This window comes from Vombatus ursinus, unplaced genomic scaffold (assembly GCF_900497805.2).
Source record: "Vombatus ursinus unplaced genomic scaffold, bare-nosed wombat genome assembly UNPS02009062.1, whole genome shotgun sequence".
NCBI lineage: Eukaryota > Metazoa > Chordata > Mammalia > Diprotodontia > Vombatidae > Vombatus > Vombatus ursinus.
In genome coordinates, this window is record NW_020948840.1 from 19,429,800 (window position 1) to 19,454,996 (window position 25,197).

The 25,197-nt window shown below is 45.3% G+C and overlaps 3 protein-coding genes across 9 annotated transcripts in view; 1 reads left to right on the forward strand and 2 right to left on the reverse strand.

Moving 5' to 3' along the window:
- IFT172 (intraflagellar transport 172) overlaps nucleotides 1-8,737 on the forward strand; it is a 48,764-nt gene extending 40,027 nt beyond the window's left edge. For both annotated transcript variants that reach the window (XM_027850379.1, XM_027850380.1), the window contains exons 36-48: nucleotides 3,495-3,593; nucleotides 3,799-3,908; nucleotides 4,025-4,088; nucleotides 4,202-4,288; nucleotides 4,477-4,593; nucleotides 5,438-5,548; nucleotides 5,698-5,817; nucleotides 7,115-7,210; nucleotides 7,373-7,432; nucleotides 7,532-7,630; nucleotides 7,957-8,110; nucleotides 8,225-8,316; nucleotides 8,568-8,737. In XM_027850379.1, the coding sequence (XP_027706180.1) occupies nucleotides 3,495-3,593; nucleotides 3,799-3,908; nucleotides 4,025-4,088; nucleotides 4,202-4,288; nucleotides 4,477-4,593; nucleotides 5,438-5,548; nucleotides 5,698-5,817; nucleotides 7,115-7,210; nucleotides 7,373-7,432; nucleotides 7,532-7,630; nucleotides 7,957-8,110; nucleotides 8,225-8,316; nucleotides 8,568-8,657 (1,299 nt within the window). In that variant the 3' untranslated portion in view covers nucleotides 8,658-8,737. The remainder of the gene's footprint in view (nucleotides 1-3,494; nucleotides 3,594-3,798; nucleotides 3,909-4,024; nucleotides 4,089-4,201; nucleotides 4,289-4,476; nucleotides 4,594-5,437; nucleotides 5,549-5,697; nucleotides 5,818-7,114; nucleotides 7,211-7,372; nucleotides 7,433-7,531; nucleotides 7,631-7,956; nucleotides 8,111-8,224; nucleotides 8,317-8,567) is intronic.
- On the reverse strand, nucleotides 3,521-10,381 carry KRTCAP3 (keratinocyte associated protein 3). Of its 2 annotated transcripts, none has more exons than XM_027850382.1 (7): nucleotides 10,310-10,381; nucleotides 10,012-10,196; nucleotides 9,867-9,926; nucleotides 9,548-9,736; nucleotides 9,314-9,448; nucleotides 9,090-9,196; nucleotides 3,521-3,605 (listed from the first exon to the last, which is right to left on the reverse strand). In XM_027850382.1, exons 1-6 carry the CDS (start codon nucleotides 10,335-10,337, stop codon nucleotides 9,095-9,097), a joined length of 699 nt encoding a protein of 232 aa, XP_027706183.1. In that variant the 5' UTR covers nucleotides 10,338-10,381; the 3' UTR covers nucleotides 3,521-3,605; nucleotides 9,090-9,094. The 2 variants fall into 2 exon arrangements, with proteins under 2 accessions (XP_027706183.1, XP_027706182.1); XM_027850381.1 differs by lacking the exon at nucleotides 3,521-3,605 and adding an exon at nucleotides 8,792-8,917.
- A 128-nt stretch (nucleotides 10,382-10,509) lies between these two features.
- On the reverse strand, nucleotides 10,510-24,266 carry NRBP1 (nuclear receptor binding protein 1). 5 transcript variants are annotated; one of them, XM_027850458.1, is made up of 19 exons: nucleotides 24,110-24,266; nucleotides 22,126-22,185; nucleotides 19,845-20,074; nucleotides 19,401-19,523; nucleotides 19,081-19,182; nucleotides 18,498-18,587; nucleotides 18,273-18,313; nucleotides 17,848-17,942; nucleotides 16,129-16,212; nucleotides 15,892-15,950; nucleotides 15,649-15,747; nucleotides 14,019-14,151; nucleotides 13,622-13,727; nucleotides 13,055-13,105; nucleotides 12,821-12,956; nucleotides 11,690-11,743; nucleotides 11,537-11,600; nucleotides 11,162-11,217; nucleotides 10,510-11,077 (listed from the first exon to the last, which is right to left on the reverse strand). In XM_027850458.1, the coding sequence occupies exons 3-19, from the start codon at nucleotides 20,052-20,054 to the stop codon at nucleotides 10,973-10,975; spliced, it is 1,608 nt and encodes a 535-aa protein (XP_027706259.1). In that variant the 5' UTR covers nucleotides 20,055-20,074; nucleotides 22,126-22,185; nucleotides 24,110-24,266; the 3' UTR covers nucleotides 10,510-10,972. The 5 variants fall into 5 exon arrangements, with proteins under 5 accessions (XP_027706259.1, XP_027706260.1, XP_027706257.1 ...); XM_027850459.1 differs by having other exon boundaries at nucleotides 24,106-24,266; XM_027850456.1 differs by lacking the exon at nucleotides 22,126-22,185.
- Between the last annotated feature and the right edge of the window lie 931 nt (nucleotides 24,267-25,197).

Sequence of the window (25,197 nt, forward strand, 5' to 3'; positions counted from 1 at the left end):
GTGCTTCATCGTGGGTCCTTTTAAATGATGGTTGGCCATTACATTGATTCTCAAGTCTTTCAAAGTTATCTGTCTTTACGATGTTATTATTGTATAAATGCTTCTCTTGGTTCTTCTTATCTCACTTTGCATTATTTCATACAAGTCTTACCAAGTTTCTCTGAAATTATCTTGTTTGTCATTTCTTAAGTCAATGCATTATGTTCATAGACCATAATTTGTTCAGCCATTGCGCAATTGATGAGAATTCTCTTAATTTCCAGTTCTTTGCCACTGTGAAAAGAGCTGCTATAAATATTTTTGTACATGTAGGTCCCTTTGGGTGTATAAGACTAGTATGGATATCAGTGGATCAAAGAGTATGCATAGTTTAATAGCTTTTGGGGCATAGTTCCAAATTGTCTTCAAAATAGACCAATTCACAAGCTCTATCAACAGTGTGCCAGTTTTCATGCAGCCCCTCCAAAAATGGTCATTTTATGTTTTTGCCGATTTTGCCAGTTTGGTAACTGTGAGAAAGAATCTCAGAACTGCTTTAACTTACATTTCTTTATTATTGAGTTGGAACATTTTTAGATAGCTTTTAATAGCTTGGATTTTTTTTTTTTTTTTGGTGAGGCAATTGGAGTTAAGTGACTTGCCCAGGGTCACACATCTAGTAAATGTCAAGTATCTGAGGGCAGATTTGAACTCAGGTCCTCCTCACTACAAGGCCAGAGCTCTATCCACTTCACCACCTAGCTGCCACTTTGGATTTCTTTCTTTCATAACTGCCTGTTCATATCCTTTGACCATATTGGGGGAATGGCTTTTATTCTTATATATTTGAATCTGTTCTTTATATGTATCTTAGATATGAGAACTTTAACAGAGAAACTTGATACTAAGATTTTTCCCCCAGCTAACAGTTTCCCTTCAAATTTTAATTGCATTGGTTTGGTTTGGGCAAAAGTTTTTGGGTTTTATGTAATCAAAATTGGCCGTTTTATCTTCTGTGATCTACTTTCTGCCATTTGGTAATGAACTCTTCCCTTACCCATCGTTGTCCTAGGTTGTTTTCTTCCTTTTCTCCTCTAATTTATGATGTGACCTTCTATATTGAAGTCATGTATGCATTTGAAATTTCTCTAGATATATGGAGTGAAATACTGGTCTAAACTAGGCTTAACTTTGTGTGTATATCACAGACCCCTTTGGCAATCCAGTAAAGCCTGTGTACTCCTTCTCAGAATAATGTTTTTAAACACAGAGGCAGCTAGGTGGTGCCATAGTGCACAGAGTGTTGGGCCTGGAGTTAGGAAAACCCCAATTCAAATATATCTTCAAATACTTCGTAGCTGTGTGACCCTGAACAAAACACTATACCAATATATGTCTCAGGTTCCTCAGCTGTCAAATGGGGAAAACAGTATTTAACCTTGCAGGGTTGTTATATGAGCATCAAATGAGATACTTGTAAAAAGTGGCACAGTGCCTGGTACATAGGCAGTATATAAGAGCTTATTCCCTTCCCCTCTCCATAACTGAAATAAATTCTAAAATTGAGAGGTTAGTGAAAAAAGATGTAACTTTTTTTCCAATTCAAGTTTATAGCATCCCCTGAAATCTGTCCATAGTCTGGATACCATGTTAGGAACCCTTTATCTAAATCTGTATCTGCCAGGTTGTTTTCCAGTTATCTCAACAGTTTTTGCTGAGTAGTGAGCATTTACCTCAGTAGTTGGGGTTTGGGAGTTTATTCATAACTATGCCTCTATGTTTATTTGCTTCTATATATTAAGTACTTCATATGTTCCATTGATCAACCTCTCTATTTTTAACAATTACCAAGTAGTTCTGATGATTACAGCTTTGTAGTATATTTTTAGATCTGGTACTAATAGGCTCCCTTCCTTTCCACTTTTTTTTCATTATTTCCAGTGAATGAAATTGTTGACCTTTTGTTCCTCCAGATGAATTCCTTTACCAAACGCACCCTTCTGATATCATTCATCCCTCTACTTCAAAAAATCCATTGCCTACTAAATAAAATCCTGCAGTCTAGCACTCCTGCAGTGTAGCCTAACTTGGCTGCTTTCCATCCCACATTGTTGTTCTCTCTTGCCTCTGCTTTTACCTTTGCAGTTCCTCGTGCCTCCAATGGGTTCCCCACCTCAGCTCCCTTAGCCTTCTGAGGGCCCCTTCCTTTAAGACCCAATTCAGGTTCCATGACTTCTTTCTTGCCCTGCCCTGAAGCTCAAAAGAGTTTCTTCCTCCTCGGATTTCTTCATAGCATTGTGCCTGGACCTCTCCTTTTATGCTTACCACATCTCCTTGGTGTTCTAGTTATTGACATACTTGTCTTTAACTGTTAGGTTGTAAGCTCCTTGCTACAAGGTTCTATATGTGTATATGGAGTGAGGGAAATGGGGCAGGGTCTGACTTTGCATACCCAGCAGTAAGCAGAGTGCTGGTACCAAATAAATGCTCCGTGATTGGTCACTTTCATTTGAAAGTGACTTAATCAGGCTGCCTAGAAGTGAAGGGCAGCAGCTGTGGAGTATGAAGGGATGAAGGAGAACAGATTGGATTGATGGAGGCCTGAAGTTACTGAAGATCGTCTAGTCCAAACTTTCATTTAAAAATAGTTTATTATAAACTAAAAAATCATTAATGGACACAAATGTTTGCACATGAAAGTATGAACTTTTATTATTTAGTTTGTCCTCTCCTTTCTGCAGCCCCAAAATATCAAGGTATCTTGAAGTGTACTTCCTTGTTCCCTGCTGTCAGGGGTCTGACCATGTCACCCTCCCCCACTTCAGTAAACCCCAGTGGCTCCCTATTACCTTCAGAATCAAATATAAAACCTCTGATTGGCTTGTAAAGCCCTTCACAATCAGCTCCCTCCTCCTTTTCTAGTCTTTCCCTTTATTCTCCACCATATACTCTACAATCCAGAAATACAGATCTTCTTGCAGTTCTGCCCCCCATTCTCAACTCCTTGCCTTTTGACTGGCTATCCCCTACACCTGAAATACTCTCCTACTCCACCTCCACCTCCACCTACTGGTGTCCATCAAGACTCAGATCATGATCCCACCTCTGTAAGAGGCCTTTCCCAAAACTCCCATATCTTGTACCTACATAGTTATTACTGCTTGAGGATGGGGACTTTTGCCTTTTCTTTGTATCCCCAGAGCTTGTTGACTGATGGTTGGAGGTCCAAAGTGGAAGATTCTTAATGAGAGAAGAAAGTTGGGATGAGTTTAGAGAAATAGGTGGTTCATTGGGTCATTTGAAGGTTATTATGAATCAGCGGGTAGGCTTTAAAGAGCATCATGGAAGGGAGAGCATCAGAGAAACTTGTGACTTAGGGGAAATGGCTTAGATGGAGCATTTATGTGTCTAGAATCATAGGAATAGTCTGTTTATAGTCTATGAAATAAACTTGGTGGGAACTGTACCAGAATCTGGCTCTCTTACCTGCTTCCCTCTTTCATTTTTTCCTCCAGGCAGCTGAACTCTCCATCAAGTTCCTACCCCCACAACGTAGTCTAGAAGTTGTTCGGGCTGTAGGACCTCAGTTGATCGGAATTGGGAAGCATAATGCGGTGAGCAGAGTGCTGGGTAACAGAGAGGAGAAGTACAAAGAAAAGAGGTTGCATTGGGTTAGGGGTAGGGCAAAGGTGGAGATGCATGAGCTCAAGAAAATACCTATGATGGGCTAGTGATATGACTCTGGGAAAGAATGGAATATATATTACTTAAGAGTAAAGATGACAGATAATCTCTAATATGTAATTTTTAACTTTGTAGGCTGCAGAGCTCTACTTGAACCTAGACCTAGTTAAGGAAGCAATTGATGCTTTCATGGAAGGTGAAGAATGGAACAAGGCCAAGCGGGTGGCCAAGGAATTAGATCCCCGGTAAAGGCAAAACCTCACCTTTTACTTAGAAACCTTTCACTTTCTTTAAGGATGAGAATGGAATGGGATATGACTTCCAGCAATCCAGAGGTTAACTGAAACATATGTCTCCCTAGGTATGAGGACTATGTGGACCAGCAATATAAAGAGTTCCTGAAGAACCAGGGCAAAGTGGACTCAGTGAGTTGCCAGAAAATGCCAAAGCTGGTGGGGTAGGAGACAGAATTCCGGGAGGGGTCGGAGAAAGCTCCTCTCATATCCCATGGAAATATTTCTCTTCAATTTGCCAATAGCTTGTAGGTGTGGATGTTGTGGCTGCTCTGGACTTGTATGTGGAGCAGGGTCAATGGGATAAGTGCATTGACACAGCCACCAAGCAGGTAAACTTGTTCCAACAGCCCATACCTACCCCTTTGCTTCCACTTTCCCCCAAGTCCATTTGCCTGCAAAACTTCAGTGTTTAAAGCTGATCCACACTTGCCTTGTTTCCCCTAAATACACCCATGTTCTTCTCCTTCCAAATCTTTCTGGTCCCAAACCTGTCCCCACCATCTTCCTCTCTGGGCAGAACTACAAGATCCTGCACAAGTATGTGGCATTGTATTCGACCCACCTGATCCGAGAGGGTGGCTGTGCCCAGGCGCTAGCCCTCTATGTGCAGCACGGAGCACCTGCCAACCCACAGGTACTGCCTCTTCCTGGGGGAAACCTTACAGAAACCCTCTTTCTTCCTGTGGACCGTTCCCACTCAGCAGGGGGAGAATAACTATCCCATGGATAACCCAACCTCTCCTCTCAGAACCTCCTTTCACCCGAGTGTCCTACACCTGCCTAGAATCTACCATATTCTAGAAGAAATGGCACTTCCCTTAGAAATGTGTACTTTAATGAAACATACCCATATTTTGGGAAATCCTTTAAACTTTTAACGTCAAGTCTTTGCTGATCCATCAGGACCATTGTTTCAGAGTCTAATCTTGCTACTGGAAACATCCCCAAAGTCTTAGTAAACTTCTCCCCAAAGAAATAAACATCATACCCAATCCCTCTTCTCCTTTGTCTTATCTCAGTTCACTAGAGTCAGCACATATATTCTCCGGAAGCTTATGGCTGTGCGGAGACTAACCCACATCTGGTTTGAGAGGCAGGATTTGGAGTCAGCAAACCCGAGTTCCAGGCCCAGCTTAGATACTTTCTAGCTGGGCAAATCATTTAGTCTCTGGACTTCAGTTTTTTATTTGTGAAATAGGGATAATAATACTTGCACTAGGTTGTGAGGCAAGTGCTTTGTAAGCCACAAAATGCTATAAAAACATGAGTTCGTAGTATTATCATTCTATTATCAACATTTCTTTTTCCCTCTTCTGTATTCCTTTGCCCCTGAAAAACCTATTCTCTCCCTATACACACACATACACCCTGTTCCTCATTTAGAGCCTCCCTCCCAAACAATAAATCTCCTCTCCAATTCCAGTCTTTTACTTCTTACTAAGATTCCTTTCTTTCTTTCCCACCTCAATAACCTCCAGAACTTCAACATTTACAAAAGGATCTTCACGGATATGGTGAGCTCCCCTGGAACCAACAGTGCTGAGGCCTATCACAGCTGGGCTGACCTTCGGGATGTCCTCTTCAACTTGGTGAGGGAGCCAGGGCCTTCGTTTACAGAGACACATTTTCATCACAGAACTACTCCATCTTCTTCTCAGTGTTCATAGCATTCATCCCTTTGTATTCTTTTGGCCTCCAAACTAGGCTGGGATCTCACTTATTTTCATTCTTTCCCCAGTGTGAAAACCTAGTGAAATCCAGTGAAGCAAACTCAGCAGCCCATGAAGAATTTGAGACAATGCTTCTGATTGCTCATTACTATGCCACTCGTTCTGCAGCCCAAAGCATCAAGCAGCTGGTGAGATGGAGGGAAATGGCGGAGGGGCATAATGCTCCTTTCAAGAAGTCATGTCCAAGGCTTCATCAGAACGCAAGCAGGTTTCAAGCTCATGCTGTAGCACCTTCTTAGATTTATGCAGGAAGCATCGTTGCATGGCAGCCAAGGTGACAAAGGAGTATTCTGGCTAACTGAATGCAAATGTCTCGGGTCTTTTTTAGCATTGGACTAGTGTGACTACCTTATGAAGTCTTAGAATTAGAGAGGCCCTTAGAGGTCACTGAGTCCACTTCCATTCCTTTAGAAGGTCCTGCCTCTACTTGCATACTTTCTACCATGGGGAACCCACTACTTCCTGAGGCACACAATTCCAGTTTTGGACAGCTCTAATTGTTAGTGATTAAATAGTAAATCACATTTATATAGCACTTTAATGTTTACAGAGTACTATCCTTCAAAACAACCATGTAGCTAGGTAGCTGAGGGCACTGAGTGTCCTAGAAGTCAGGTACACTCATGAATCCACAGCTCGTCAATGTCCACACCTAGGTTAGAATTGAGATCTATCAGTGCAAAGCTAGGGCTCTTTCTACTCCATAGTACTGACTCTTCTAAGTTTTAGAAAGTTCTTAATTAGGGGCAGCTAGGTGGCATAGTGAATAGAGCTCTGATCTTGGAGTCAGGAGGACCTGAGTTCAAATCCAGCCTCAGATACTTACTAGCTGTGTGACTCTGGGCAAGTCACTTAACCCTGATTGCCACAGTAACAACAAAAAAAAATTCTTAATTTTTAATCTGCCAAATACACACCCATTGGTACTGATTCTGTCCTCTATCTGCCCAGAATAAATCTTGTCCCTCTTTCTACCTGACAACACTTCAGACATTTGAAGACAGTTTTAACACATCCCCAGTGTCTCTACTTAAGGTCCAGCTCTCCTGTTCTTGTAATGGTCTCTTTGATGTTTTCCCCAGCTACATTATATCCAAGTATGCAATTCCTATGATCTCTCACTCTTCCATCTCACAATATATGTCGTATATTTGTCAACACGTTGTCTTTATGTACTTAGAATCATAGGCTCATAAAACTAAAAGGGACCTTAGAGATCACAGAATGTTAGTGCTTAAAGGTAATTTAGAAGGACCTTGTCCAACCTGTGCATTATGGAGAAAACACTGGTCCAGAGAGGTTAAATATTATTAAATGTTTGTATAGAGTTGCGTTTTCTGTGTCACTCATCTCTCTGAAGCTGCCTCCCCAGTACAAGCCTGCACCCTTGATTTAATTCATTGCCTTTTAAATCATAATTCATAGGAGACAGTGGCTGCCCGGCTTTCCGTGTCCCTCTTACGCCACACTCAACTAATTCCTGCAGACAAGGCTTTCTATGAGGCAGGCACAGCTGCCAAGGTGAGTGATGAAATGAGTAATGTGGCCAAAGTATCAGGAGCTCAGAAGTGTAAAGAGTAAGGCAAAGGGACATGGGGTGAATAGGAAAACTGAGGGGTAAAAGCTCCTAGTAACCAGAAGCTGGTTACTAAATTCTCCTTTCCTTTATTACTTCCTACCTAGGCAGTAGGTTGGGAGAACATGGCATTCATCTTCCTGAACCGATTCTTGGATCTGACGGATGTAAGTCTAGAGGCAGCTATGCCCAGGGGAGTGGGTGACCTTGCGCAGAGAGCTCATTGTGCTGTTAGTCTCACCACTTTGCTCCTGTGACTTCTTCAGGCAATAGAGGAAGGCACTCTGGATGCCCTTGACCACTCAGATTTCCAGGATACAGACATTCCCTTTGAGGTGCCACTACCAGCGAAGCAACATGTGCCGGTAAGGGCTCAGGCTTGGAAAAGCCTGATTGGTCAGGTGAGAGTTCAGCTGGGGAGAGAAGAGCTTTCCACTTCTTTTATGAGCAGGTAAATATTAACATTTTCATTCATATTTTCCCTATGCCAGGAGAGGACAGAAAGCGTAAGGGAAATAGGAATTTTGCTGTGAGGGCTTCCTGAATTTCCCTAAGTTGGAAGTGTGATCAGAAGAAAGGGGAAGCTTTGCAAAGACCCCTGATTTGTAGCCAGAAGGTGGCCTGCTGTGCCATTATGTAATATTTGAGTTCTGCCTCCCATGCCCTATGTGAAAAGTCCTGTTCTTTCCAGGAGGCCCAAAGGGAAGAAGTTCGGGATTGGGTGCTCACAGTCTCAATGGACCAGCGGCTAGAGCAGGTTCTACCTCGAGATGAACGAGGTGCCTATGAGGCTTCCCTGGTGGCAGCAAGTACTGGCGTCCGGGCATTGCCCTGCCTTATTACAGGTACAGAACCACCTTTGTATGGGAGAAGAGCAGGAAAGGCACCTCCATTGTGCTCGTTTCTGATAGGTATAGAAAACCGGTAGTGAAAAACCAACTGCTCTTCTCCCACCCCAGGGTACCCAATCTTGAGGAACAAGATTGAATTTAAGCAACCAGGGAAAGCAGCCAACAAGGACAATTGGAATAAGTTTCTTATGGCCATCAAGGTCTGTGGGAGAGACTAGAGATGTGGATGAGGGTGGGGAGAACAAAAGCTTATGAATTATGTCAGAAAGTCTGGTTGGGTGGTCTAGATATAGTAAATAAGATGGGGGCACTGGGGGAGGGTGGTAAGAATGCCATAATTCACTCATTGTGTCTGGGGTTAGATAGGATCACTTCTTGCCAAATTCCTTCCCTTCTACCAGGAATCCCAGGACATTGTCTTTACCAAGTTTTCCTTTACTTTTCCCCACAGACCTCCCACAGCCCAGTATGCCAAGATGTCCTTAAGTTCATTAGCCAGTGGTGTGGAGGGTTACCCAGCACCAGCTTCTCCTTTCAGTGACCCAAAGCAATGGAGAAAGCACAAAGGCCCTGTGCTGCTGTATTCTTCTTCTACATTAAAGTTCTGAGTTTGACCTAGAACTGGATCACTGTTTCTTTGACCTAAAATCATCCTTACACAACCAAAGACATTAATTAGGTGCAAGTGGAAAGCAGGTCTTTTATTACAATTATTTACATCACATTCTGGGTTAGTTTTCCTGTGGTTTTAGGAAGGAAAAACAATTGTCACCCCAGGCTTGTTAGCTTCAATCACACGAACTGCCGAAGAAAGGGGAAAACTAGTATTGGTAAAGGGGTAGTGGGGTAAAAAAATCAAAAACAGAATGGGAGGTAGAAAAAACCAAGGGCAGCCTAAAGTGACACTTGGGTATACATGTATAATTCTACCCAGACTCAGCCCCCAGTTTATTTTTTCCAGATGGCTCCTTACCTGTCCTAAACCCAGACTTTCCTCGATGTATGGATTTCTTCCTCCAAAAGCTGTTCACTTTCCTGCCTTTTCCCTTTGGGGAATTCAGATTCTCCCAGTTCCTGAAGCTATAAAATAGTAGGGTTAGGGCCTTGGCCAAGGCCCAAGTTTTGAATCAACTCCTGAGTTCAGAAACGCCCCTGCCTGCCCTTTCTTGGCAGCTCCTTCCTCATTTTTTTTTTTACCTGTTGCAGTAGTCCTTCCTCCCCACAGGGCTGGAACCCCCGAAGGGCTAGTGCAGCCCCACAACAGTATCCAGACAAAGCAGCCTCGGCTGCAGCCATGAGCATAGATGGAAGCCAGAGAGCCAGAGCCGTCTCCTAGAGGGCAGAGGGGAGGGGGAACGGCCAGAGAAGTGTTCTGAGTTGGGCACTGGGAAAAGAATGGAAGGATGGATTCAGACTTTGGAAGACGCTTACGTAGATTCGGGTGGGGTCGAAAGGGCAGTCGTCAGTGGGTGCCAATGGGTCGGAGAGGCTCTGGTAGCACTGGGCAAGAAGGCGTCGGCCTCCGTTGGCCACGGTCATCGAGAAGGCCAAGAGCAGCCCCAGGGAACAGGCGGCGGACAGGAGCAGGTTCAGCAAGGACACGGCCAGCAAGGCCCAGTGCTGGGGGTGGGGCAGACAGTTAATGGTTCTCCCCCCACCCACACAGAGCAGCAGCCGCTAGCTTGGGGCTGGGGCCGATTCGGCCTCGGGCAGCCCCCAGCCCCGCCCCGCCTCTCCCGCTCGGCCTCACCAGCTTGGGCAGGAAGAGGTTCCTGGAGGCCAGCAACGCCACGAGTCCCGCAGCCACGCTCTGGGGAGACAAAGGGCTCGGAGGTGAGCGCGGGATGCCGGCGAGCCCCACCAGCCCGGCCTGGCCCGCCAAGCTCGCGGCTCACCAGAAGGCCCGAGCCCACGGAGACGACGTTGGCCGTGGTGTACTCGGGCGTGATGCCTCCGCCGGGGTTCGCCACATGCCGCAGGACGGTGCCGTGAAGCACTGCTCCCACCAACAAGTTCACGTGGCCCACCAGGATCAAGGCGAGGCCGGTGCGCATGAGCCGGCGGGGACCCTGGGCCGCATCTGCAAAGCACCGGCCCAGAGCCGGGGGAATAGAAGGGCCCCAGGGTGAGAGAGAGCTCAGTCGGCGGCCCACGAACCGAGGAAGCACACCACCCCTCCCCTGGGGAAGTTACCGAATTGGCAGCGGCCTCCACAGCACATCCTGCTTGGAGCGCCGCCGGCCACTTGGCCTTCCTGTACACCTGAGCCTGACCGCCCCGCCCCGCGCTCTCTAGTCCCGCCCCTCTCTACCTGCGCCCCAGCCACGCCCCTTGCTCTCTGAGGGCCGACAGCGCCCCCTCTCAGAGAAGGCGCGAAGAAAGAGGCGCAGACATTAGCAAAAGTAGACTTTATTACAGCAGCAACTGAGTCACACAGCCCCAAGGGGCCACACTGCAGCACCCTCCCACCTCTCCGAACCAGTCCTCCCTAGCGGGATTGTGTAATCAGCTTCCTCTGCCCCAACGTCTTTCCAGCACAGGCTGGGCAGGCTCAGGGAAGCTGGTGGAACGCCTGAAGGCAAAGCAGCCACTCTAATGCCCCACCCAAGGGGCAAGAGCAGCTGAGTACCCCCCTGGCTCAGTTCTGTGCAAAACAAGTAAACAAAGTGCAGGGGGAGAGGAAGAAAAAGGGAAAGGGAGTGATGATGCTCAAAACCAGAGCCTTTCACCTCCCTCTTAAATAATAAGGGGAGAGGGCGCTGCACTGGGTAATACTGACTCCCAGAGGGGAGGTGGGGCAAGAAGGGGCTGCAGCAGGTCTGATGACAGTCACAGCCCAGGGCATAGGAGTAAGCACTAGGAAGAGACGGTGACAGCAGTGGAGTTGAGGGTGCTGTTCCTGGCAAAATTGAACTTGTTTAGAGTCTCCTCCAGCAGAGAGGTCAGTCGACTCTGGTCAGCCTAAAGAGGGAGAAGTCAAGGTGAGGTCTGAAGTAAGGGGGGATAGGTCAAAATGACTCCAGGAAAAAGGCAGGAAAACCTCACCTCACTGATAAAGCCCAACTGCACTAGCTCTGCAGCCAATTCTGGGATGTTTTCATCTACAAGTGGGAGAGAAAAAATGTTAAGACATTATTATGGAGGTGAACTGAAAACATGTCTACAAGGGCCAAAGAACATGCAACTCTAAAATTTCTCAAGCATAGGACTAGTTAAATTGGCTGAGGAGAAAGTTATCCTTCCTCCCATAATCCCAATAAGAGGCTAAAGATGCCTTTGTAGTATTTCCCATATACCCAGAATGAACCTTGCCCCCTTTCCCACCCAGGATTGACAGTCCTTCAAAAGGCAAAGATGACAGACCGCTCCATTTCCTAATGGGAGAAGATAGATATGGAGGGAAAAGGAAGCCATACTCACTGGGCAGCAAGTCACAACTCAAATGCCGATTCAATTTGTCCTCAAGTTTGAGCAGGAGTGTCAGCTGAAATACAGCAAAGTTAGGAAAAGGGAAGAAGCCCAATCCCCCTCATCCTACCCCAGTCCCCAGTAGCTCTGTCCCCTGGGACTCACATGGTGTTTGACTCCTTCCTCTACTGATTCAATGTTGCACTGCATCAGCACCACCTGAGGGGGCAAGTGTTAAGAGAACCTCTTTATCTCTGAAAGCCTCTCTCTGGGACCTTCCCCTGGGACACATGACTTACTCCAGGGCAGACAGGACAGCTGTCTTTTAGTATGTGAAGGGCTGTCATACATAAAAACGTCAAAACCTCAAAAGGGCAGACCTAGGAAGAAGGGGTGTTGCTTACCAACAAGTAGATTTAAGCTCAATATAAGGAAAAATGTCCTAATGATTATAGAGCTGTCCAAAATGGGTTTTGAAGTTTTACTAGATGAGTTGTGAAGTACTTTACAATGGAAAGTCTGTCATTCTAACATATCAATTGAGATTCTCTAATTTCTTATAAAATTCAAAGATATTTCTATTTCACCAATCACCTTTACCTTTCAGATAGAAGAGCTGACATTCATATAAGTCATTTAAGTCTTATAAAAACCATTCTGAGATGAGGAAACAGATTTCATAGAGATGAAGTGACATGCCCAAAGTCACAATAAGTGGCAAAGCCAGATTTAAAACCTAGGACTTATAACTCTAAATTCAATGGCTGGACCATCTCAACCCCATATGGGGTGTCAGTTTATATGCCCAAAGGGCTATAAAAATGTGCATACCTTCTGACCCAGCAATAGCACTCCGAGGGCTATATCCCAGAGAGATCATACAAATGGGAAAAGGACCTACATGTACAAAAACATTTATAGCAGCTCTTTTTGTGATGTCAAAGAACTGGAAGTTGAGAGGATGCCCATCAATTGAGGAATGGCTGAACAAGTTGTGGTATATGAATTTAATGGAATACTATTGTGCTACAAGAAATGATGAACAGGTTGATTTCAGAAAAACCTGGAAAGACTTTTATGGTCTGATGCTGAGTGAAATGAGCAGAAGGGGAGGCAGGGAGGGAGGGGGAGAAAAATTTAAAACTCAAAAGCTTATGGAAGTGATTGTTAATAATTCAAAATAAATTATTAAAAAAAAAAGGCCTACAGTTTAAGAAATGCTAATGGAGTCTCGAGTGGAAAAAAGTTTAAGAAGCCCTGGACCATCCCACACATGTACTCTTGGCTGTTCCTCACCTTTCGAGTCTCTACTTCAGCTGGCTCAGGTGTTGGAGTCTTCACAGAAGGGGGCACTACAGGTGAAGTCACCTCCTCTTGTTGGGGCTGCTGGGGCCGAGGTAGCCCAAAGGCCGTTAGGGGATATATCCCATTTCTGGAGTGAGATTAAGTATGTTAAACAAGGATTCCCAAGGGCCCGACTGACTCCCCATGGCCCTGCTTCCCCATAGATACCGTCTTTTTCCCTCTCACCTTACATCTTCAAGGAATTTATCCAATTCCAGAGCTGGTGACTGAGAATACCTTGAGAAAAGAGGAAAAAAGTGAAAGGCAAAGTTATTCACTTAGTCAAATACAACCACTCTTGTGAAACATTTCATGATCCTTAGAAAATCCCTTTTTTAGCCTCCACACCTAAACCCAACTAGACAACTTATAGACATTCAGACATCTTGTAGACAAAATAGAATGCCCATTTACCATGCACTCCCACTATCCCCCATACCTGGAATAAATTCCTTCCAACCCTTCTATCAAGGCCCAAGCCAGCTTCTACTTTCCTCCGTGAATTTTTTCCCTCATACCCACCCAGAGGTGAAAATGATTTCTCCCTCCTCAAATCTTTCATAATGCCTTTACATGAACCTAGTCCTTTCTATTCTCTCACTTCAGTTAAATATTTTTGTATATATCTCTCCTCTCTCATTTCATTAGATTGGAAATTCCATTGTCTCTGTTGTACTAATTTTTGTAACCACAGCACTACACAGCATCTTACATCTTGCTGCTAAACTATTTTCAACACCTTACAGCACTCACAGGGTTCGATAAAGTTCCCTCCCAGGTCCTGGAGGAATTTCTGCCAGTACAGCATTGGTGTCCATGTTCTTGGTGATCTCCTCCAGAGCATTTTCTGGTATGAGGTCTGGAGGACATGGATAGGTGAGTCAGAGTGGAAAGTTATAGGAGGTATAAGAAGCAAAGACATCAAAAAAAGGCTTTTCTTCCCCAAAAGACTTATAAGGATAATAAACTTGGGGGGAGAGCAAAAAGGTGGTATTTGTCACATACTGTGACCCTATAATGCCATGGGTAGAGATGAGGAGTTGTGCGGAACAAAACAATCCCTTGGGTGAAGAAGAGAAATTCATGATGATGTCATAGTGGTATAGCTATAGAGGCACTAGAGTAAAAAGAGATCCTAAGCAAAACTTACGTTGGTGTCCCACAATGCAGTGCGCAGCAAGCAGTTTGAGTGAGGGCACCTCAAACAGTGCAGGGTGGAAAAGTAGTTCTCTGGCTGTAGGTCGACGAGCAGGCTCAGGTTGCAGGCATTTTTGAATGAACTCCTGAGAATGGAGGGGGTTAGGCTCTCTGTTCATGCTCCCTTCTTTTCTGGTTTCCAGACCCAAGATTTCTCAACAACTTTCACTTCTTATATCCCTGTGTAGTCAAGTCTCAAAAGCTCTTTCCTCCACCATCCCTCAATAAACTCATTCTTCTTAGTTGACCCCCAAATTCTATGAATCTCACCTTTCAAATTCTTAGAAATTTTCTTGCTATTTAACGTTCCTCTCCTAGATCCTTTCTTGACCTACACTTAGCTGGTTTTCACCTTTTATGAAAAACTTATCTCCTTTAAGGTCTCCAATCATCTTTTAAGCACCAGGTTCAAAGGTCTATTTATTTATAGTTGATCCATCTATCTACTATATTTAACTGAAACCAAGGTTGGTAAAGGTTAGAAAAAGAAACAGATTATGGGACAAAAGCCTATCTTCTTCAGTAGTTTCTCTACCCAATTTCTCTGTATTGGTCAGACACCAATCCTATTTCCCAATCTTGAGACCATGAATTAACATCAACTCCTGAAATATCTTTTGTCCTAATTCCATTCATCAAATCCCATGCTATTCCTTATATAGACTTCCTCTAAAAGGCAAACTGCTTCTTAAAACTTCTGGCAGGTGATGCCTTGCTTGTGTTGGCTGAACTGAACATCCTCATTCCAATGCCATCACTCAACACTGAAATTATCCCTGATTCTCTATCTGATCCACATTCTAATCTATCAATCTCAAGTCATATCACATCAGTCTATCCTTATATTCCTCATCTCTGGTTTCTACATACCATTCACCTACTGAATTCCTCATGGTTCACCTCCCTCCAGGTTTGCTCCTTCCTAGTCCACCTCCACACCTCATCTCTGCCCCTTCCTAGTCCACCTCCACACCTCATCTCTGCCATTATTACTCTCCACCTACCACAGCATACCCTTCCTATTAAACTCTAGGACACTGTGAGATCTATCCAAGTGGGTAGGTACACTAAATAGCAGAATTAAGGGAAGGAAGCCTGGGAACAGGAAGCTGACAGGAGGTGGTCCAGTGGCTAGAGTGCTAGACTTGGACTAAGAAAAACTTGTGCTCTAATCTAACCTCAGACATTTGCCTAGGTGTGTAAGACCCTGGGCAAGTCACCTCATCTGTCTCAGCCTCAACATCCCCATATGTAAAATGGGGATAAGAACAGTATCTAACTCTTAGTTTTGAGGATCAAATGAGATAAAAGGTAAAGCACTTCACAAATGTACTTATGTGAAAAGGCTGCTATTAGTAGTTATTATCAAAGAACACAATGTCTCTGGCGTCAGGGAACCTGGTTTAAATCCTATCTCTGATGCCTATTACCCATGTGAACTTAGGCAAGTCAATTTACCAGTGTCTCAGTTTCCTTATCTGTAAAATGAGAGAGTCATATGAAATGGCCTCTTCTAGCTATAAAGGTATGCCTATGATTAGGGTAGAAAAGGGATTAAGAGTAATGATCTTGAAGTTGCTCACCCTCTGAAGCGGGTCCTCCAGAAGCTGGATGGCACTGCTGATGGCCTCCTGTGGCACATAAGATGATTCTCCATTTCCCTGAATCTCCAGCACTGCCATCTGGGTGGTTTAACAAAACAGAAAAAAGATGCTGCCTAAAGGCCTACATGTTACAATATGACCCACAGGCCTCAGGAGACTGCCTGACCCTCATCCATTTTCTCCTCCCATTTTCCCTCATCTCATCCCTTATGGAATCCTCACCTCCAATGCACACATGCCGAAGGAGTAGATGTCCACTGCTGTTGTCACGTTAGTGACTTCTAAGAAAGAGACAAGGCTCAGCATGGATAAAATAGAAGGATAAAGGAGATCCGAATCTGTCCTCTATGTGGACTAGGACTAGAAATCTTACTTCTTGTATGCCAATAAGTCAAATGGAAAAGGGCTTCTGGGATAGGGAGTTAGGAGCTGAAAGTATAAGGGAACAAGATCCCTCACCTCCATACTCGGGGGCAAAGAAGTGTAGATTCTTCTGTTCTTCCCGGCAAGTCTTCACATGATTGTTAATGGTGTCAGGAGCCACTGGGAGTGGGAGATGCATCTTCAATTTGGTGGTCATCAAGACCACACAGCTCCAACCCAGACAAACCTCAGTGTTCACTTCTGAGTCCCGTTCCCAGTCTACTCACCTACCTACCCTGAACTATTCTATATCGGAAACACAATATCACACAGGTACATCACCCTCTGCCAAGTCCTACTGGTTCTTTCCCCACTGACAACATAGACACAAAGGCATCACAGCCATATGAGACCTTGGGCTGGTCAGTGGTCAGGTCTTCTAAGGAAAAGCCTTCTACCAAGGGCCCTCCCACCTCCCTAAAATAGTAGGCTAACTTGCCTATGTCCACTCCACCCCCCATATCTCAATGTTCTCTAAGTCACTGGCGTTGGTTGTGCCCTGATTTCTTCCTCCCACCCACTCCACTGTTCTGTAGTTTCTAGCTTAAGCTGCCAACATAGGAGAGTAGGAAGCCCATTCTGCTCCCTTTGTGTCAATGTGGGGACCTTGGGAGTTTTTCCTGAAAAAAAGGCAGGAAATGCCAATGCATGACAAAGTGTATAGCTTTCTTCTTACTCCCCCTGGGCTGACACTCCAAAGAAACTGAAGTCCAGAAGTGAGCTGACAACTTTGAATAATGATCCCACCTTTAACCTATCCTACTTCTTATTCCCTGGCCCCCAAAAGTATCCCTCTGCCCTTCACCCTTCCCCCAATTTCCCAAGATCCTGCCTGCCACAGGGCTGAGTGAGGAACCAGGGCTGGGCCCATTTTTGGAGTCACTCAGGTCAGAAGACAATGGCCACAAGTCACAGAGAAGCTGGGGAGCACAGCATGGTTTAGAAGGGACCAACCTGATGAAAGGGTCTGAGGAATGTAAGGGGTAGGTGGCCAGCCACACAAAATCCACAGGGAATAAGCAAGTTATGAATAGGGCAAGCAAATACATGACTAATGGGGCACGGTAACTAAGCAGGCATAAGGGTAGTAGGGAATAGGTGCTTGCTCCATCATTGCATGCTTTGGGTAGCCAGCCCCAAAGGGAGCAAGGGGAGCACAGACAGAGCCCCGGGTGGGGCAGAGAGAGCTCTCACCATTAGCAAAAATCCTATGAAAGACTGTTGGGAACAGAGCAGCCCGTAAGCGGGAGGGAGGAAAACAGAGAGAAGTCATGAGCGATGGAGCGGCCAAGCCCCAGACGAATGGACACACAAACAGCACACCAACACAGCACACAGAAATGCAATACACTGCACACAGATACATAGCACATGGACAGCACTCACAGCAGGCACAGTCTGGAACCTCTTTTGGCAGGGCTTGCAAGGCCCCACTGACTAGGTATATACCAGCCTCTCCCCTTTCTAAACAGATACCACCCTACCTAGTCTTTCCCAAACTGTCTGTTAAATTCCACCCACCCAAGCTGAGGCTAATTCCCTCAAAAAAAGCTCTAGGTCAAAATTACACTATGCTTCTCCCTTAAAGGGACTCTCTCTCTGTTTATCCTACCCATGATCTACCCTCCAGCTTAATTTGTACCTTTTTCCCCCATTTCAAGAGTTTTCTCTGCTTTCTTCCTATTTTTCACCTTAGCCCATAATTCCCATGTTCCCCTGCCACTCCCCTGACCTGAACCTCAGCCTCCCCCTCACCAGAGCCAATCTTGATGAGTCCATTGTGCTGGATGAAGATGGTGTCACAGGTCAGGTTCCCATGGATGATTGGGGGGTCACAGGAGTGCAGGTAGCTGTGGGGGCACTGGGCTGTTAGAGGGGCTACTAGAAAACTAGGGAAAGGGCAACCCAGGGAATAAAGGAGCTAGCATGAAAAGCCCTGCTGGTTATTACACAAGGTGCCCCCACACTCTGGGTTTTTCACCATGCCAAATGCTTTAGGTAATTGGAAAAGTACTATAAAAAAGGTAGGAGATGGTGTTATGCCTGAAGAATTGAAAATAATTTGTTAAGGATGACCCGCTATCATCCAGATATAGTATTACATGGCTAATGGGAAGTGGGAAAAGGCAAAGAACAATGCCTTGCAATCTATGGGTGGAAACTAACAAGGAACAACTTACCTAAGAGCAGAGAGGATCTGTGTACACCACCGCTTCCAAGCCTAGAAGACAGGACAGACCAGGTATAAGAAGTAACCCAATCATTTATCCCTAATAACTCAAACCAGGGACCTTTCTCTCTCCCCTCCATACTTAACCACCACCACCCCCACCAACACCAGGGTCAATAGAACATTCTTCAAACTTCACACCCAACCCAGCCCTCTGTCTACTTTCTCTCCACACCTTTTCATTCATGGTCTTATGGTTCTTCTTTGTCTTCTTCAGAAACTGTTTCAGACTCCCAGATGACATGTATTCTGTGATAAAAATCACCTGAGGGGTAATTAAAAAAAAAAAAGCACAGTGAAAACTTATGAGAGGCAGAATTCCTCACCATTTTGTGATCTACAAATCAGATATGGGAAGGCAATCCAGGTAAAAAATAAAATCAAATCACTTATCTTTGTTAAATCATTTGTTGAGTTTTTGCTCCTTTGGTTTGGAAGAGCAGTTAAAGACTGCAGAAAAATAAGTCTTTTTTGTGTATTGGGGGTGAGGAGGGTAGGAGGATGGGGAGCAAAAGTGACAACTATTGGCCTTGGAAAAGCTCTCATCTTTATACAGATAATAGGTAAGGAGGTCATGGCCCTGCTTCCCACTCCACAGACCACTCCTCACTTCCAATCCCTCCCCACCTTTACACCTACTGATCCCAGTTCTGTTTCCAAGCTATCTTGTTCTCATCTGTAGAGGTAGAAAAAGACACAGGAACTGCTCATCTTCTTGCATTACGAGGATTAGGAGAATTCAGGAACAGATTTCTTACCCTGGCCTTGTTCTCCTTAATGTCAGCCCAATACTTGTGGAATTTAACAATGTTGAGATGTTCCAGCTGAATCAGATTATCAAATACAGCACGAACTTTTTCCTGAAGGCAGGGGACAGTACAGTGGAACTCAGGAAACCATCTTATAGATTATTACACTCTACCTCTTTTCTTCACTTTTCACACCCCCTTCCTCAGACTGTCCTAATTCCAAAGTTATCCCCTCCCCCCACAGCCAGCTCCCCAACACCAATTCCACAGATGCTAAAACACTTTCCTTCAAGCCCTCTTTCTTCTCAATTCTGTTCACTATCACGCACCTCCTGTAGTTTGTAGTTCTTTCGCTCAGAGAATTGTACTTCATTCCATACAACTTCCACACCCTCCTCTGTATCCATTGCTAGGTAAGCACTATCAATGCCTGGAACATTCCGCTGGTTCACCTGGTGATCACAACTCCAAATGAGAAGAAGTGAGGATAGCTTCATACCAACCTAAACATACCTTCTTCAGTTGGGAAAGCAGTAAAAAGCATTGCAAACCTTATAGCACTACACATATGCGAGCTATCATTTGTTTATTAGTATTCATTCACACAGGGGGAAAGGTATATATCACATTCAACCTGTACATCCATCTCCTTCCACCTATGGTAAGCTAACTATCTATCCTACCTATTTAGTCAAGTCCTATGAGACTCCTTTACCCAGCTTTTTCCTATTGTCCTCCCTTCACCATTTTCCAAAACACCCTTATGAGTTCACCTCTTCTCTCCTCTTCTGCCAACGCCCACAAGGTGACTCTTCCAGGATCTCAGACTCATCTTCGCTCTCTTCTTCTTCCTCCGGAGAAACAGCTGAAGCTGTGGAGGTCACTGGAGGTGACACAGAAGTCAACCCTGGGGCTGAAGATGAGGATTCTGCCTTTGGATCTGAACCACTGCTGGGTGCTGTTTGGGTCTCCCCCTCTGACATGCTGGAATGAACACTTAGGTCTGCAAAGGTTGGGAAGTGGGAAGTCTAAGAATAGATCCACAGCCACCTTATTCCACAAATCCCAATTTCCTCATGAGTCAAGGAAAAAAACATACTTCCACATTGTCCTCCCTAATTTTCCCAACTCTAATTCCAAAGTTAAAACCAATCCTGCTCCATAACGTATTCAAGCTCCTTTTTTTTCCAAGCCATTTAAGTGTTCTTATAACACTAGAAAAGAGAAGCTAGGAGCTGTCATTGCAGTTGAATTTGGATGGGGATCCAGAGAGCAATACATAAAGGATTATGGCAGCTTTATCTTCCACACTCAATCAATGACTCCTCAAACCCAGTCAAGTGACAGAATGGTAGGGTTTCAGTTCTTCTCAAGAGCAATAAAAACTTTCTTCACCACCCTCACCTTCTCTTATTTATACTCAGTAATGAGATTCCATGGGAAAGACAGGACTGATTGACCTTACTGGCTACAGTCACTCACACTCTACTTAGCCTAGGTGGGATGATGGTTCCAGGCAACAAGCCTTACTATTTCATGGGCAATTAGAGTGTAGTCTCATGAGTGGGGCTAGAGGTGCACCCTCGGCAATATCCGTTGTGTATAGAGAGGTCCAGCAATATAATGCTCCCATTCAAACCCCAAAGCTAGGCAATAGTTCCACTCACCCTGCCCTAAGTAAGGACAGACCTGGGATGCCCTATTCCAACTCTCTAGATAGGAATAATATTAGTATTCTAGAACTAGGGCTGGTCCTCTCATTAAATATGTCTCCCACTCAAAGGACTAGTACAGTCAATTCATGAAGAAACACATCCATAAAGCCAGGTGACTGGCAGTTCAATGTTCTCATCCCTGATGACCTCACCTTGTCCTGTGATGTCAGTGTGGCACACATGGGTGTTGCTCAAAAACATCACATCACTCACGTATCCAATGAGATGTCAACCTCAGGCAGTACATCTGGCCAGGAAGAGCCTACTCAGGGCCCTCAGGATCTAGGTCTACAGCTAAATCTATCTCCTGTCTATTCAAAATACCTTGTCAAGATCTGACTGTTCATTAGTTTTCCATTCCCAAAGCATATGGTCTCCAGTTTTTTGGTACATGGGGATGGTCATAAGTCTCCATTCTAAATGCTTCAACAAATTCCAACCTCAATATCCTCTGAATCCCTGAATGAGATATGGAGGCTTCTCTTTGAAATTCATATGACTTCAAAATTCATAGTGGCCTAGTTCCTATGTGCACCAGCAGTAGGACAGTATAATTTGCTTTTCTGTCTACATATTGTTTCCCCCAAATAGAATGTAAGTTCCTTGAGGGATAGGATTGCTTTGTTTTTGTCTTTGTAATCCCCAGTGCTAAAAGTAGCACACAGTTAATTGTTTTAATAAAAATTATTGTTAAATGAATGACTAGAGGCAGCTAGGTGGCGCAGTGGATAGAGCACTGGCCCTGCAGGCAGGATGACCCAGATTCAAATGTGGCCTCAGACCACACACTTAACACTTACTAGCTGTGTGTCCCTGGGCAAGTCACTTACCCCAAATAGCCTAAAAAAAAAATTACTGATATCTGACTTTAAATTACAGGAAAGTGACTTACTCAGTAAAGAAGATTCCCAACTTCTAAACTTCAACTTTTCCAGAGAAAATAGTCACTATTAAATAGATACCATACCCTTGAAATTAAACATTGAAAAGAACTTAGACCCAGAGTGCTAACACAGAACTCGTGCAGACTGAAAGTGCTATCCACAAAGTAAATATGCTACTGTTATAATGGTTATGAATTTTTAAAAGCCTAGACTGAATCTATTCCACATATTTTTAGAAAGCAGACCACTATGAATATATATTTAATCCCAATCTGATATCCTTTCTTTTTAATATCACAAACTAATAAAAATGGCACTAAACCAAAGATATTCTTCCTAATACCATTATTTAGTTCTTTGCCTATCATTCCTTCAAGGTGAAATATGGAAGAATTTTCAGAAGCTCAGCATTGCCAGGATTATTAGGGACTGTATAACTTTTCTGTCTAGCTTACCCCAAGTAACTGACTTCTTCAGGGGTTTAGGGATGACGGGTCATTCTCTTTCCTCTTTCTCTGAAATGAAACTTAAAAAATGAACATGTTCCCCCACTTTCACCTTTGAAAAGATTAACATAAGGAAGTCCTTATGAGTCATCCTTATAAGTGGTCTTATCTCTCAGGATATAGGAAAACAACTTATCTTCACCTTCCAGTGGGGGTATTAACTAGCAAAATTTGATAAATTTGCTTCTCAATTCCTTGGCTTAGTTACACCTACTCTACTCTGTTGAGCCTGAATCTTTTTCTAGAAATGGGCTCTAAAGTCATTCTTAGCAATAAACATGATTGGTTACTATGAAGTTTCCAAGGACCAGTTACTTCCAGAAAAGCAAAACAGTAAGTTTACTGCTAGAGGAGTACTGGTAGAGAAGTATGATTTTCAGGTAGGTGTCAAAAGGACTCTTTGCCTACGAAATTCACATGCCAGAAGCCCACAGAGACAATGAGGATATAAAGTAGATTCCTCTGGCTTAACACAACAAAGCAAGATAGAATGAAAAGTCATAGCCAATGCCTCAGTAATAATGGCCATGCTCTCAAAGATTTTTTCTTTCTAGATGTGGTGTCCAAGATTCTAGTATCAATATCAATCCATTCAAAAAGCATTTATTAAAACATCTACTATGTTACAAGGATACAAAGACAAAAAATAACTGTGTCTTTCCTTAATGAGTTTATAATCTCGTGGGAAAACTATAAATATACACAGAAAATATATAAAAATTAAGTGCAAAGTAAAGTGGGGAGGGAGGTAAGAGGGGGAGAGCATGAACAGCCGGGATGAGGATCTGAGATCCTCCCCCAGGGGGCCACTTAAGAATACCTGTACTGGAAAGGGGACCAGGTCATGGCCTTGACCTACTATACAAAGAACCCCTGACAGGCTGTTGTGTTGTTTGTTCTTCCTTCTCTAAGAGGACCATGACATCAGGAAGGTGATGCCATGACTTGCAAGTGAATTGGATTTAAGTGAGGGAGGGCTGTGCAAAGTCACCAGCCTCACTATCTCCTCCGGGGCCATCTGGGTCCAGTGGCAAGCTATACATCAGGAGGACTGGAGATGGCCCCCACAAAGAAGCCCCAGCAGGCCAAGGAAGGAAGAGACTCCTACCTCAATACTGCCCTCTACCCACATCCTCACCAAAACAGGGTGGAGGGGGAGTGGCGGTGGAGATCAGGAGTGGAAAAGAACCGCTGCTAAATTCTACCTGAGTGCCTGCATCCTAAATCTCCAAGCATTTGCCACAACGTAGGCGCTTAATAAATGCTTATTAATGGAGAGATTGCTACCGAAAAACCTTACCACAGCTCTACGGCGTTGGACAACCACTGGTTTGGTAAGTGTTGCCGGCTGGGCACCGAGAGAGCAAAGCTAGGGCAGGGTCTGAGTTCTCCTCTCCAACAAAAGCTCGGAGGCCCCTTGCAACCAAGTGCCCCTCGTCCGGAACCGACCTCACTGGGGTGCGCTCAGCAAAGCTGGCCCCCGACACATGTGGAGCTGGTGGCCCCGCAGCGAGGGGACGAGCCGGCAGGTCTCGGGACAGGCCCGCTGACACTTCCCCGGCCGCGGGACGGAGAGACTGCGGGGCTGGGTGGCCCAGGGCGTCCGTCCCTTGTCACGCGGGGCTGTCAGCAGGCAGGAGGCCACGCCCACGGTCAACCAATGGTTCGAGGCCTCAGTCCCCGAAGCCCCGTGGGCCAGTCACAGCCGCGGACCAGGCCGTTGGAGCCGCTGGCCCTGCCTACAAGGCGAGCTGCCCCTCTCGGGCCTGCGGACAGGCTGCTCCGCTACGTCGGAGCCGGGGAGAAGGCCCGAAAGCCCGGGGGCCACACACTGGGGCCGGACAGCCAGCCTGGCCCCTCCACCTCCTCTCTAGCTCCCCCATCGCTCTCCCCCTCACGCTCTTCTCGACCCTCCTCCGGCTCACTCACGTACGGGCTTCGGTCCCCTCAGCCTCCGCTGCAGGTCCGGCTCTGGTTCTGGCTCCGGTTCCTGTTCCGGTTCCGGAGGCTCTGCTCAGTTGGGCTCAGCTAGACTAGGCGCAGCTCTCTCACAGCGGCTCTCCACAGCTCAACCGAACTCTGGGCCCCGCCCTCCTCGTCCGAACCAATTGGCTAGCGGCGCCGAGCCGACGCTGCAATTCTATTGGTCTGAGTGGACGACAGTGGGAGGGGAGGTGCCCCTCTTAGCCAGTCAGTGTGAGGCGTAGGCAGTTTCGTCCCACCTCTCCTCCTTTTCACGTCAGAGAGGTTTTCCCCTCCTCCTCTCCCCTCGGCGCTCCAGTCAAAGAAGTCAGCCTTTCAGTCCGGTCCGTCCGGACCGACGGCCTGCCCCTCCCCCCGCCCCGCCCCGCGCGCTCCTCCCTTTCCCCGCCCCTCGCCGAGTGTCAGCTGGTCTCGGATTCCACCGCAGGAAGGCTGTTTACTTCCTTCGGGGGCGATGTGGCAAGAGGTAGGGCAGACAAAAGAAATTACACGCAGCCAATGGGACCGCGCAGTGTAGAGGAAGCATTAGATTTGGAGTAAGAGGACTTAAATTCGAATCCCGCCCCTGCTTCTTGCTTTACGGGTGACCTTCGGCTTTTAGCCTCTCCTTTCTTTGTTTTCCTCAGTTTCCTCACTTGTTAAAATAAGATAATTGAACCAGATGATCTCCAAGGTTGCCTTGAACTCCTGTGACAGGGAAGCCCTTGAGGGGGTCTGCCATCTGTTTAGGATTAGAGGATATTACGATAAATTTCTTGAAGGCAGGAACTGTCTCGTTGTATCCGTATCATTTTGCACAGAGCTTGGCACTTTGTAAGCGCTTAATGTTTCTTGATTAATAAATACAAGATAAACATTGGTAAACAGCAGGACTAGAGATATGCCTATAAACCAGCCTGTAATAGACATCATATGTAAAGAAGTTCAAATCAATAATTCTTGTGTGTTTACTTAGCAGACAATGCTTTTCAGAACATTTTCACATGTATTGTTCATATTTAGAGGTTTCACAAAAAAAAAAGAGCCCACCCCCCAGAA